General features: G+C 42.4%; 1 protein-coding gene and 1 long non-coding RNA gene across 2 annotated transcripts; one reads left to right on the top strand and one right to left on the bottom strand.

Annotated features, from left to right (window-relative positions):
* Nucleotides 1-394: 394 nt before the first annotated feature.
* On the bottom strand, nucleotides 395-8,802 carry LOC115192661 (zinc finger protein with KRAB and SCAN domains 7). The gene is made up of 2 exons (XM_029751418.1): nucleotides 8,447-8,802; nucleotides 395-2,200 (listed from the first exon to the last, which is right to left on the bottom strand). Exons 1-2 carry the CDS (start codon nucleotides 8,622-8,624, stop codon nucleotides 1,179-1,181), a joined length of 1,200 nt encoding a protein of 399 aa, XP_029607278.1. The 5' UTR covers nucleotides 8,625-8,802; the 3' UTR covers nucleotides 395-1,178.
* Nucleotides 2,158-12,655, top strand: LOC115192662 (uncharacterized). The gene is made up of 4 exons (XR_003877971.1): nucleotides 2,158-2,247; nucleotides 2,464-2,567; nucleotides 11,705-11,806; nucleotides 11,929-12,655. It is a non-coding gene; the product is annotated as an uncharacterized LOC115192662 (long non-coding RNA).
* Nucleotides 12,656-14,471: the final 1,816 nt, after the last annotated feature.

The following is a 14,471-nucleotide window of genomic DNA, read 5'->3' as shown; positions in this document are numbered from 1 at the left end:
CCCTCCCTTACAGTGATTGTCTTTTGAAAACGTATTTGTATTCGGGCAATACCATGGTAATGGAATTACACAGATACTCTTTTTAAACTGAGATTATTTTCATGTTAAAATGTGTCAAACAAAAACCATTGATTTAAAAATATATATATTTTTACAACCCGTACAACTGGGGACGACAACAATGGAAATAGTCTGGGTAGCCATTTGATTAGATGTTCAGGAGTCTTATGGCTTAGGGGTAGAAGCTGTTAAGAAGCCTTTTGGACCTAGACTTGGCGCTCTGGTATTGCTTGCCGTGAGGTAGCAAAGAGAACAGTCTATGACTAGGGTGGCTGGAGGAAAGAGAAATCAGAGGAAAGAGAAATGTGCAGGTAAAGACACTTCACGATAAACATGTGTTATCAACATTTATTCTGTTATACAAAAGGCAGATAAAATGTACAATCTCTGGAGAAAAAAACCACGTTTCTCAAGCTTCATTCATATGAATGGGTCTACATGAGCATATTACAACACATTTTCTTAATTGTCAAAACATGGAAAATATTTTCCCCTCAAAGAGTGGATATAGGCATCAAACATCGTGATTACAAAAATGGTAAGACTCCTTCAGCTCCTGAGACGAACAAAAATCAACTGTGAAAACTACTTTAACAACATCAAACAAGATATAAAGTAGCAGATTTCAACATTTAACAACACATTTAACTCTAAAAACATGTTTTATGTACAGATGGAGGACATAGGTTCAAATGTCTGTTGTGTCATCCTATAAGTAATGAGCAGGAACTGCTGTTGCTCAAAAAATCCACTAGCTGCTCTGTTAGACATGGAGAGTTCTTATGTTCAAGCAGTAATACAGTCATATCTTATTCACCCAAGAGTAGTGTTCTGAGGGGCATCTCCTCTCACACATGGAAGTTAGAATGTGACTCTCAGTCTTCTGTCTCCAGACCTTTCCCAAACAGCACATTATCATGTTGTTTTCTCCCTTGTCATGATTGTTTATGTAACTTTGTAGGAGTTCTATCATTTTGAGAACTCCTGCAATCACTGCACCTATACAGTGATGCCTTGGTGTGTCTTTGATTGTTATTTAATGTACCTGATTGGGAATTGCATTTTCTACTATGAGGACATTAGTATGGTCTCTCCCCTGTGAGTCCTCATGTGCACTTTCAGATTGGTGCCAGTACTGAATCTGGTTCTCCTTTCTCTCCTGTGTGAATCTTTATGTGCACTGACAGATTACTGGCAACGCTGAATCCTTTCCCACAATCAGGACAGAGATATGGTTTCTCCCCAGTATGGGTCCTCATGTGTCTTTTCAGATCTCCAGTCTGCATGAAGCATGTACCACAAACAGGGCAGGAAAAAGGTTTCTCCCCTGTGTGGCTCCTCATGTGCACTGTCAGCTTACTGTTCTTGCTGAACCATTTACCACAAACATGACAACACAACCTAGCTGCAATGTGAGTTTGGAGGTGCTCTTTCATACCTTCTGTGGACTCCATATGCTTTCCACACACTCCACAAAGTGTTTCTTTATCCTTTGTATGAGTTTGAACATGTTTAATCAATGAGCCCATGTAATGAAAATACTTACCGCACACCTTACAACAAGGAGTAGCATGACCTTGACTGGATGATTTCAGGAGAGCCAACTGTGTAGATTTCTTACCCTTAGTATTGATACGGGACCTTTGTCCTTTTACCATCTCTATTCTCTTTGATTTGACTGGCTTAAAACCTGATGGAGGCCTTTTATTCTCCATACCACTTTGAACTGCAGAACAGACTGAATTTACTGCAGAGAGGGGTTGAGAGACACTGGTTGGTTCTGATTCCCTATAGTCCTCTCCATCAGGTTCTGTTTTGATCTGTTCAGTTGTAGTACTGGGTAGAGTGTCTCTCTCTTTGATTCCTTCCTTTTGGGCTTGATAGATATTTGAGAGCCGAGTTGGGTCCTCCACACAGTCACTTTTCACACAGGCAGGAGTGAATATGTAATCTTTAGTAACAGTCTCAATCCGTTGAATCTGCTCTTCCTCATGACTGGTCCGGAGTTCATCCTCTTCATCTTTAAATTGAATGGTTTCTGGGTCCTCCTGCCCCAGACTGGGGCTCCACTCCTGCTCATAGTGCTGCTGCTCCGGGGGGACCTCCACTTCAGAGACAGAGAGTGTGAGCTGCTGGAAGTCTGGAAGAAGGATAAGACAGAAAATCCAATGACATGTATGTAACAAGGTAGGAACCAAAGTATTGATCAGTGTTTCATGTGGGACCCCCCCCCCCCCCCCCGTCTGCCGAAGTTGGGACTTGGGAGAGCGTTCAGAATCATTCCGGTCTTACCAGAGTAATTGTACATTTTCATTGAAAATCACTACAATAAAATGTGTTGTAGCTGTCACCCTGGCCTGATATTGGCTACACTATCTAGCTATTTCCCTCTCCTTACTGCAGGACAGCAGCCGGCAAGCGGAAGCGAAGGACACACTGTGTTGCCAGGTTGCAGCGCAAACTCTCCCCACTTGAGTGTCAGACTGTATCACGATGACATCCAAAAGGTAAGCAATATTACTAATGATTTCTCGTGTAGGCAGCCATCCTACTCAAAATATTAAATCAGTGGGATGGAACAAATTGGCTACGTTAGCTAGCGATATGCGATACAGCTGCCTGGTGAAGCAACTGCTGCCCAGTGGGAACCAACAGTGGCAAGCAACTCGATACAACACCGTTGCACTGGTCATTCACACCGGCTTGTCGTTACGTTAGCTAATTGTCATGTCACGGTGACATCCAGATGGTGACCAATACTACAAGTTATTTCTCCCTCACCCATCGAAATTTACATCACTTTCTTTTACAAGTTTTAACTAGCGCCATGCTGCTGTTGTTGCCAGCTAGCATGAACTAGCTGAATAAGTGCATCGACAAAGTCGTCCCCGGAGTGACCATACATAAATATCCCAACCAGAAGCCATGGACTACAGGCAACATCCGCATTGAGCTAAAGGCTAGAGGTGCCGTTTTCAAGGAGCGGGACACTAATCTGCACGCTTATAAGAAATCCTGCTACGACCTGAGATGAACCATCAAACAGTCAAAACGTGAACACAGGACTAAGATTGAATCATACTACACCGGCTCTGACACTCGTCGGATGTGGCAGGGCTTGCAAACTATCACGGATTACAAAGGGAAACCCAGCAGCGAGCTGCCCAGTGACACGAGCCTACCAGACGAGCTAAATTCCTTCTATGCTTGCTTCGAGGGAAGCAACACTGAACCATTCATGAGAGCACCAGCTGTTACGGACGACTGTGTGATCATGCTCTTCAAAGCAGATGTTAGTAAGACCTTTACACAGGTCAACATTCACAAGGCCGCAGAGCCAGCCGGATTACCAGGACGCATACTCAGAGCATACACTGACCAGTTGGCAGGCGTCTTCACTGACATTTGACCTCTCCCTGACCCAGTCTGTAATACCTACATATTTCAAGCAGACCACCATAGTCCCTGTGCCCAAGAGTGCCAAGCTAACCTGTCTAAATGACTATCGCCCCATAGCACTCACATCTGTAGCCATGAAAAGCTTTGAAAGGCTGGTCATGGCTCACATCAATACCATCAGACACCCTAGACCCCCTCCAATTCATATACCGCCCCAACAGATCCACAGATGACGCAATCTCTATTGCACTCCACACTGCTGGACAAGAGGAACACCTAAGTGAGAATGCTGTTAATTTAATTCTGAGCTAAAGTCAAAACCATAGTGCCCTCCAAGCTCATGACCCTGGGTCTGAACACCTCCCTCTGCAACTGGAACCTGGACTTCCTGATGGGCCGCCCTCAGGTGGTGAGGGTAGGCAACAACACATCCGCCATGCTGAACCTTAACACGGGGGCCCCTCAGGGGTGCGTGCTTAATCCCCTCCTGCATTCCCTGTTCACCCACGACTGAGTGGCTGCGCACGACTCCAACACCATCATTAAGTTTGCTGACGACACGACAGCGATTGGCCTTATCACGGACGATGATACTGTCTATACGGAGGTGGTCAATAGCGCCAGGAAAACATCCTCTCCCTCAACGTCAGCAAGACAAAGGAGCTGATCGTGAACTACAGGAAATGGAGGGCCGAGCACGCCCCCATCCACATCAACGGGGCTGTAGTGGAGTGGGTTAAGAGCTTCAAGTTCCTTGGTGTCCACATCACTAATGAATTATCATGGTCCACACACACCAACACAGTAGTGAAGAAGGCACGACAATGCCTCCTCCCCCTCAGGAGGCTGAAAAGATTTGCCATAGGCCCTCAGATCCTCAATGTTCTACAGCTGTACCATTGAGTGCTCTTGACTGTCTGCATCACTGCTTGGTATGGCAACTGCTTGGCATCTGAGTGCAAGGCGCTACAGAGGGAAGTACATACGGCCCAATACATCACTGGGGCCGAGCTCGCTGCCATCCAGTACATCTATACCAGGCGGTGTCAGAGGAAGGCCCTAAAAATTGTCAAAGACTCCAGTCACCCTAGTCATAGACTGTTCTCTCTGCTACCGCATGGAAAACAGTTTGATGCACCAAGTCTAGAACCAACAGGACCCTGAACAGCTTATACCCCCAAGACATAAGACTGCTAAATAGTTAGTCTGGACAGCTATTGGTTATCTTCATTGACCCTTTTTGCATTAACTCTTTTGACTCATCACATTCACTGCTGCTACAGTCTATTTATCCTGTTGCCTAGTCACTTGCTCCCTACATGTCACTTGCGTAATAGTTTCTCTGGACCCCCGTAATGCTAATGAGTAAATGTTTATTAGTAGGCCTATTTGGTCGTCATTTTCTCATGTTAAGCCTAACATTTCATGAAGCTATTCACTGACATTTCATGAAGCATTGCTGACATTTTTAGACTGCTGGCTGGTGGCAATTATGCAATTACTTGTTCAGTAATTAAAAGTAGGAAATTCAAACATTGTAAAATAAATGTCCAATGCAACATCATACTAATCAGCTGCCAATTGATGGTTTTAATTTATTTTATATATACACTAAACAAAAATATAAAACGCAACATGTAAAGTGTTGGTCCCATGTTTCATGAGATGAAATAAAAGATCCCAGAAATTGTTCATAACCACAAAAAAACATGTCAAATTTTATGGACAAATTTCTATACATCCCTGTTAGTGAGCATTTTTCCTTCGCCAAAATAATCCATCCACCTGACAGGTGTGGCATATCAAGAAGCTGATTAAACAGCATGATCATTACACAGGTGCACCTTGTGCTGGGGACAATAAAAGGCCACTCTAAAATGTGCAGTTGTCACACAATGCCACAGATGTCTCAAGTTTTGAGGGAGCGTGCAATTGGCATGCTGACTGCAGGAATGTCCACCAGAGCTGTAGCCAGAGAATTTAATGTTAATTTCTCTACCATAAGCCGCCTCCGTCATTTTAGAGTATTTGGCAGTATGTCCAACTGGCCTCAACTGTAGACCAGATGTGACCATGCCAGCCCAGGACCTCCACATTCGGCTTCTTCACTTGCGCCACCCGGACAGATGATGAAACTGAGTACTTATGTCTGTAATAAAGCCCTTTTGACGGGAAAAACTAATTCTGATTGGCTGGACCTGGCTCCCAAGTGTGTGATGCCTCCCTCCCAGGCCCACCCATGGCTGTGTCCCTACCCAGTCATGTGAAATCCATAGATTAGGGTCTAATTCATTTATTTCAATTGACTGATTTCCTTACATGAACTGTAACTCAGTAAAATCGTTGAAATTGTTGCAAGTTGCGTTTTATAATTTTGTTCAGTATACAACTGTCCTGTATAGGCTACCTGAACCTGCATGACATGAGCCGCCCTCGTGCTCTCTCCCAACTTGGATAGAAAGTTGTGTGTAAAACCAGTCTTAAGGCCAAATAATAGTCAGTCCACACTCAAAACACTAGCTTACTAGGGATTGTTTCATTATGCAGTATATATATCACACACAACACACACACACAAAAGTATGTGGACACCCCATCAAATTAGTGGAATCAACTATTTCAGTCACACCCGTTGCTGACAGGTGTATAACATTGAGCACACAGCCATGCAATCTCCATAGTCAAATATTTGGCAGTAGAATGGTCTTACTGAAGAGCTCAGTGACTTTCAACGTGGCACCATCATAGGATGCCACCTTTCCAACAAGTCAGTTTGATAAATTTCTGCCCTACTAGAGCTGCACCGGTCAACTGTAAGTGCTGTTATAGTGAAGTGGAAACGTCTAGGAGCAACAACGGCTTAGCAGTGACGTGGTAGGCCATACAACTCACAGAACAGGACCACTGAGTACTGGAATGTGTAGCGAGTAAAATGTTTTGTCCTCAGTTGCAACACTCACTACCAAGTTCCAGACTGCCTCTGGATGCAACGTCAGCACAAAAACTCTTAGTCAGGAGCTTCATGAAATGGGTTTCCATTGCAGAGCAGCCGTACACAAGCCTAAGATCACCACGCGCAATGCCAAGCCTTGGTTGGAGTGGTGTAAAGCTCGCCGCCATTTGACTCTGGAGCAGTGGAAATGCATTTTCTGGAGTGATGAATCACGCTTCACCATCTGGCAGTTCGACAGACAAACTCTGGCGACAGATTTGTGTTCTTTATTAAGACAGTATGCATATTTTCTCTGTTTTCTTGCACCGACGAGCCATTAAATCGTGTTAAGGAGGAAACTGACACCTTTGCAGCCTGAATGGAGGACGGTTTACGACGTACAAAACGGTCACCGGGTAGACACGAGTGTATTACCGGCTGGGCACATTAATCCCAGACGATAGAGGATCAATGGAGGCTCCTCAGAGGAGGAAAGGGAGGACCATCCTCCTCAGTGAATTTCATAAACATAAAAATTGTGAAACATTAAAGTTATCATTTTAATATCAAACTATACAAAAAATATTAACGTCGCCAAATAATTGATTAAAACACAGTTTTACAATGAAGGTCAACAGTAGCCTCAGCAGCACTCTGTAGGGTAGCACCATGGTGTAGCCAGGGGACAGCTAGCTTCTGTCCTCCTGTGGGTACATTGACTTCAATACAAAACCTAGGAGGCTCATGGTTTCTCACCCCCTTCAAAAGACTTACACAGTAATTATGACAACTTGCTAGCTAGCACTGCAATGCATAACATGTGGTGAGTAGTTAACTCAAAGAGAGAAAGACAATAGTTGAACAGTTTTGATTAATTTCTTCCAAAATGAAGAAGCAAGAGAGGGAGCTACTGTTTATTTCGTAGTACATTTTATTTCACTTTCACCTAGCTAGCTTCTGGCTCAAACAGAGAGGGATGCTATGTTAGCTAGCAGAATATGGCTATGCAACACTGGAACTTTTCCAAGTCGAGGTAAGCTTTTGGTCTTATTAATTTTTTGCCACCGGGGCCCACCGGTGTAAATGCTAAACTGCTTGCTGCTGACTGTACTGCATGATTGTAGTGGGTTTATTAACTTGTTTGTTCTAGTAGCTACGTTAACTATGACATGACAACTATATTGTCTGTGTGTGGTTAGCGGTCATGATATGGAAATGTTGTGCACTGAAGTCCACAAGCAAAGGGAAAAGGTGAGAGGAGGAGAGCGAGTAGATAGATGCGAGAAGGAATTATATATATATATATATATATATATATATATATAATTCCTTCTCGCATCTATACACACACACACACACACACACACACACACACAACAAGCTGTTTGTATGTGGCTGCTATGAAAGTGAACTGTGTTTGCGTGTGATGAGGGGTGTATTGATTCTGTTGAAAAACGTTTCTTAAACAGAACGGGATAAACATACCTGAATTTGTCTAATAGAAACTCTCATTTGCAACTGCTGGACTAATGATTACATGCTATATCAGCTAGATTGCAGGCAAGAGTTTGCAAGGCGGTATTGCATGTATCACTGTCTGTCACCTTGATTACTCAATTATCTCGACCTGTGCACCTACATTGTAAACTTTCATTCAGAGGCTAGGTTGTAGCAACCTCATGATGGGTCCAGGGAAAATTCGAGCATCATGTAGTAGCCTAAACCTTTCGATGTTACATTGAGCTGGGTGAATGGAATATGAATGACAGTCATCCGATATGTTGTAATAGAAATTAGGCCACGCTCATAATTATTTTTTTAACATCCTCCCTCATCTTAAACGGCACTGACCGCGAATGGTGAGGATCCAAAGCGCCCACCCAGGCTAGGCTTGTTGAAATTAAAATGGAACAACTGCTGGCATTAGGCCATTTAGGCATACCCGATCATTTTCATATTACACTTCCTCTAAAAAAATAACCAACTTTGGCCTTGCTCCTTTTATTTCGTAAAATTGAGTTTGAGTTAGTTAGAAAAACGTAATGAGTAACAAACCTGCTCTGTGTAGGTTTAACGGTATCTCAGGTTGAAGAACAATGTCGAGCAGCCTCTGTAGACGGACAACTTCCTCCTGATACTCTGCTATCATTTTTTCAACGACCCCGAATATCTCATCAGCAGCAGCTGTTAATCTATCATTGAGAAAAACCCTCAACAACTGTATTTTAGACATATTTAAAGAATACAAATGTATTAGCTAGCTAAGTGGCTGTGCTGTTTTCATCCCATCCATGTCCGTTCAGCAACAACAACATCCGGCATTACTAAGTGAAAAAGGGAATCCACTGTTCGTGCACCTTCAAGTTAACACATTTTGCGCATTCGCCACCTGCTGGACTGGAGTGTAACATGGCCAATGTACTGATGTAGTAGCACGTGTCAAACTCATTCCAATGAGGGCGGAGTGTTTCTGGGTTTTCGCTCCTGCGTCGGTAAATTCACTCTGGCTATCTACTCCGATTTCAGGATCTCCCCTGGTTGTCTAGGGGTGCATTCGTAAATTCACTCTGGCTATCTACTTTGATTTCAGAGCGCACTCGTCTGAGTGTGCCAGAGCGCAGAATAACTGATGAATTTGCAAACGCTCAACAGCCGTTGAATATGGCCGGTGTCAGTAAACGTTGGCAAAAAAAAGCGTAATTAAATTGTTGCCAGCAGCACAGTTACAGTCACTAACATGATCATAGCCTAACCAGCTCTGCTAGGTCGAGTAAAATGGTAAGAGTAGGGGTTCTCTCATTTGTGTCTGTAAGTAGCTAGCAAGCTAGCTTGACTAACATCGTGAGGTCAGAGCCGCTCTGCTCTGCTAGAGCGTCCAGGGTGCGCTCTGAACGCTCCGGGAGCAAAATGCTCTGATGAATTTACAAACGCACAATCTGACAACGCTCTGAATTTAGGAATGACCAGAGCGCACTCTGACATTCCAGATTTAATTTATAAACACCCTAGGTCTTAATTGAAAGTAGAAACCAAAAACCATCAGACCCTCCATGGAATGAGTTTGACACTCCTGTAGCAGCACATGTACTAGTAGTAAATGTATGGCTTATTGACTACCACATAATCATAATATGCATAAAACCTGGCGGTAAAACCCGAAAATGTTTCCAATCGTTTTTTCACCATTCATTTTTGCATTGGGGATTTTAGAACTACTTCATATAAGGTCTGTGTTTCATGTAGGCTTACCCTGGCGTGACATTTTGATAACCGTGCAAATCTCTCTCGGACAAGGTAACTTTTATCAATATATTTGCCTGTAATTACTAATTAGCCGCTAATGTAGCTATCATACGGAACTTCACATCTTGTTGCAAGCTTTAACATCATCACTCAAGGTACATTTCTCAATGCAAACTCGTCGACAGGTAGCATTTTATAGCCTTTTTAGTTTCTTGTGTAAATAATTGATAGTGTTTCTCGTGTGTATTCTTGTTTAGAATTTAGCAAATGACCTAGCTAGCTACCATAACATTTTTAAATTGATAAAACAAAATTCATTACCCTCTCTCCTATGTAGCGAACTAGCTAACCTTAGGTCTCTCTGTCGATCAGAAGCAAGGATGGTTATGTACCGCCGGATTGTAACCACTACTTTGATAAGCACACATGCATTTGATCGTTTTCCAAAGCGTCGCTGGAGCCGTGTGATTAGGTAAGCAATGGTTGCTAGCTGCTAATGAGCAATTTTGGTTAGGTTAACGCTCTGCAGTTAGCTAGGTGCTTATGAATGTTAGCTAGATATCCACCGAATGTGTTACGTGTACAACGCACATTACCGTCCTTACAAGTAAAACTAAAACCAGCATAGGCTACCAGAATGACTGTTGTTACTTTTTTATTAACAAGTATTTAGTGATTTCGCCAGCTACTTTTTCAAGTGGTCACATGCTAGCTAGCGTTAGCCCACCAGGGAAAGGATATTTAGCTTGCTAGTTAACGTTAACTCACTGTTTGTGTAGTCAGACTTGCTAGCTAACGTTATGCTGGCGCCATGGCAATAATAGTTGGTTATCTAGCATGTCACCACTTAGAAAAGTCTGACTGCAAAAACGATAAGCTAATGTTAACTATCTAGCTAGCTAAAGCCTGGTGGACTAGTTAGTTGGCACCTTGGTTGGCTAGTTAGCTACATTAGCTAAAGTTGACTAGTTAGCTGACAACGAACTTATGGGATCAATGTTTTCCCATATAAAACAAACGTTTTTGTTCCACGAGTGCATCTGTTGTACATGACTAATCAAAAATGACTGGCGAATTTAATTATACATGTCAGCAGGGATGTTAATTTAGCTCGCCGGAGTCTAATTCTGACACAGCAGTGAAACTGAATGTAGAAATTGTGGGCTGCTGGCCAGTGCCCAAAATCCTTTGTTACATTACTGCATGTCAGTCCCTTTCAGATGATCCCCCTATCACTGTTGGTCCTCTTCAGTGACCTCACGGCTGAGAGTTTTAACTTTCCTCTTGAGAATTTGAATCAGAAGTACAGTGTCACGTCCTGACCATAGTAAGAGGTTATTTTCTATGGTAGAGTAGGTCAGGGCGTGACAGGGGGTGTTTTGTGTTTTTCTATGTTTTGTATTTCTATGTTTAAGTTCTAGTTTTTCTATTTCTATGTTGTTTTTTGGGTTGATCTCCAATTGGAGGCAGCTAGTCCTCGTTGTCTCTAATTGGAGATCATATTTAAGTAGGGGTTTTTCTTCCTGTTTTTTGTGGGTTATTATATTTTGAGTTGTGTTTGTTTCTCTCTGCGTCACGGTTTGTTGTTTTGTCATTTCAGTTATTTATGTATTGCAAAGTTTCACGGATTTAATAAAATGTGGAACTACAACCACGCTGCACTTTGGTCTGCTCCTTTCGACAGCCGTGACATACAGTCGTATGACTCATCGCAATACTTCACCTCTTCAGGCAAATAGTACCCTAGATTGTCCTGATCATCTAGTTGAGCATTCCAGATATTTCCTCCATTCCAGCAGAAATGTCCCATCCACGTAGTCGGATTTTAGATGTGCAGATAGACCAAAGCCCAATCTATTTTACCAATACTATAATCAAGTCTGAAGAAGCTGTTTATTGGGAAACAAGAACAAACAATGAGGTCTGAGGATTGGTGTTGAGGGACCACTTGTCACATTGTCCCATGGTGGGTTTGTGACATGATAAACAATGCATTTTCTGTCATGATAAAGATGTTGATACAGCATTGAAAAAGACCCACCACTGACCAAATGTCTATTTGTTTTCCAGACCAACAGGAGTGCATCCCTCAGACCATCTGGTGCATGTACATCCTGTGCCAGTGTGATCCAGTTGTGAAGACGACAGCACATCGAGCCTGTGGACGAACAGGTCAGTAACTCATCAAATATGATACAATATTGTGTAAAACATAGAATTTGTATATGCATTGAAAAACGGATTGGAAGAAAACCTCAAAATAGGAACAAAAACTATTTCCAAGTTGGTTACAGATGTTCACTGCTGCAGTGCCAACTTTGGGAGCATGCGGTCCTTGAAAAACTCCTCTAGTCCAGCAATAGGAGTATTCCAGAGGTCGTCACGCTGGATGGGGATGGTGACGGAGGCTTTGGTGGTCCACACAATGAATAAGCAAGTGTCCTTTCCAGTGTTGTGGAGCTGCCCTTAACCTGCTGCCAGTAAGGATGGTATTCACGGAGGCTGTAAGACCCTCTCTTCTGGATATAGAAATCCTTCGACTTCACTGCCTCTTCAATGTTAAGGTCCCTTGCACCATAGGGACACTTAACCTCCACCACTGCTGTGGTGCCCACTCTGGCTATCTACCACCAGACCATCCGGTGAGGCACCCAGGATCCCAGACCCCGTGACCAAAAGCCTTGACTCCTGCCCATCCATCTCTGTAGCCATTTTGAATGCCTTGATGTCCTTTGTTATCTGTGCCCCATTTTTACCCCAGTCAACGTCTCAACACCGTGAAATGTATTCCTTGTAAGAAATGTGCTATATAAATAGTTTTATTTGATAACATTACAGATGTAGAATATTTAATAAACTGTAATATTCATGTGTGGGCAAGTGCAATTTTTCTATAAACTTTTAATTGTTAACTTGGGATTTTATGAGTTGACATAGCATATAGTGGGAAGGATCCTATAAATCAAGACTGTGTGAATGCATGTACCACTCTGAATAAATAAATATTGTGCCTTTTGAAGATTTCTGCCTTTTTGAAGATTTGTCTCTGGTCATGAAAGTACAATACAGACTGGATGTCTAAACAAAGTACATTCTGAATGTGAATAGATTTGTATATTCATTCTCATCAATGACAACATTCTAAAACTGAGTTATCACTCATCGAAGTCTGGTATCTGGAATAATCTGGTTAATGATTGTATAATTGATTAAGTGTCGCTTTCCTTGTAGGATGTTGACAGCCTTTTAGAAAAATGCTTATTGCTAAGATGCTCAAACTTAACTTAAAAATGTTTGCCTAAAATGATATACCCAAATCTAACTGCCTGTAGCTCAGGCCCTGAAGCAAGGATATGCATATTCTTGTTACCATTTGAAAGGAAACACTTTGAAGTTTGTGAAAAGAATGTAGGAGAATATAACACAATAGATCTGGTAAAAGAAAATGCAAAGAAAAAACCAACCGTTCTTTTGTATTTTTTTGTACCATCATCTTTGAAATGCAAGAAAAAGGCCATAATGTATTATTCCAGCCCAGGTGCAATTTCGATTTCGGCCACTAGATGGCGGCAGTGTATGTGCAACGTTTTAGACTGATCCAATGAACCATTGCATTTCTGTTCAAAATGTTGTATCAAAACTGCCCAAATGTGTCTAATTTGTTTATTAATAACTTTTCATGTTCAAAATTGTGCACTCTCCTCAAACAATATCATGGTATTATTTCACTGTAATAGCTACTGTAAATAGGACAGTGCAGTTAGATTAACAAAAATTTAAGATTTCTGCCAATATCAGATATGTTTATGTCCTGGGAAATTTTCTTGTTACTTACAACCTCATGCTAATCGCATTAGCCTACGTTAGCTTAACTGTCCCGTGGACGGGACACCGATCCCGAAGAAGTTTAGCTACGCTCATGACACAGGATCAATTTTATACCTCATGCTGGACCTGACCAAACTGGTAAGTTTCCCCTCACTATACCTGCACTCCTCCACATTGCCAGACTTACAGTTGAAGTCGGAAATTTACATACACTTAGGTTGGAGTCATTAAAACTCGTTTTTCAACCACTCCACCAATTTCTTGTTAACAAACTATAGTTTTGGCGAGTCGGTTAGGACATCTACTTTGCGCATGACACAAGTAATCTTTCCAACAATTGTTTACAGACAGATTATTTCACTTATAATTCACTGTATCACAATTCCAGTGAGTCAGAAGTTTACATACACTGAGTTGACTGTGCCATTAAACAGCATGGAAAATTTCAGAAAATTATGTCATGGCTTTAGAAGCTTCTGATAGGCTTATTGACATCATTTGAGTCAATTGGAGGTGTACCTGGGGATGTATTTCAAGCCCTACCTTCACACTCAGTGCCATCATGGGAAAATCAAAAGAAATCAGAGAAAAGAATTGTAGAACTCCACAAGTCTGGTTCATCCTTGGGAAGAATTTCCAAACGCCTGAAGATACCACACTCATCTGTACTAACAATAGTACACAAGTATAAACACCATGGGACCACGCAGCCGTCATACCGCTCAGGAAGGAGACGCCTTCTGTCTCCTTGAGATGAACGTACTTCGGTGCGAAAAGTGCAAATCAATCCCAGAACAACAGCAAAGGACCTTGTGAAGATGCTGGCGGAAACAGGTACAAAAGTATCTATATCCACAGTAAAACGAGTCCTATATCAACATAACCTGAAAGGCCAACCAGCAAGGAAGAAGCAACTGCTCCAAAACTGCCATACCGGGGTCTCCACTACTCGCCCCCCCCCCCCCCCCCCGGCACCCGGTCCCAGTGGGATTTGTCTCGCCCTTCCCCG

The sequence above is a fragment of the Salmo trutta genome, chromosome 4, assembly GCF_901001165.1.
Source record: "Salmo trutta chromosome 4, fSalTru1.1, whole genome shotgun sequence".
Lineage (NCBI taxonomy): Eukaryota > Metazoa > Chordata > Actinopteri > Salmoniformes > Salmonidae > Salmo > Salmo trutta.
This window is presented reverse-complemented; position numbering and strand designations above follow the sequence as displayed.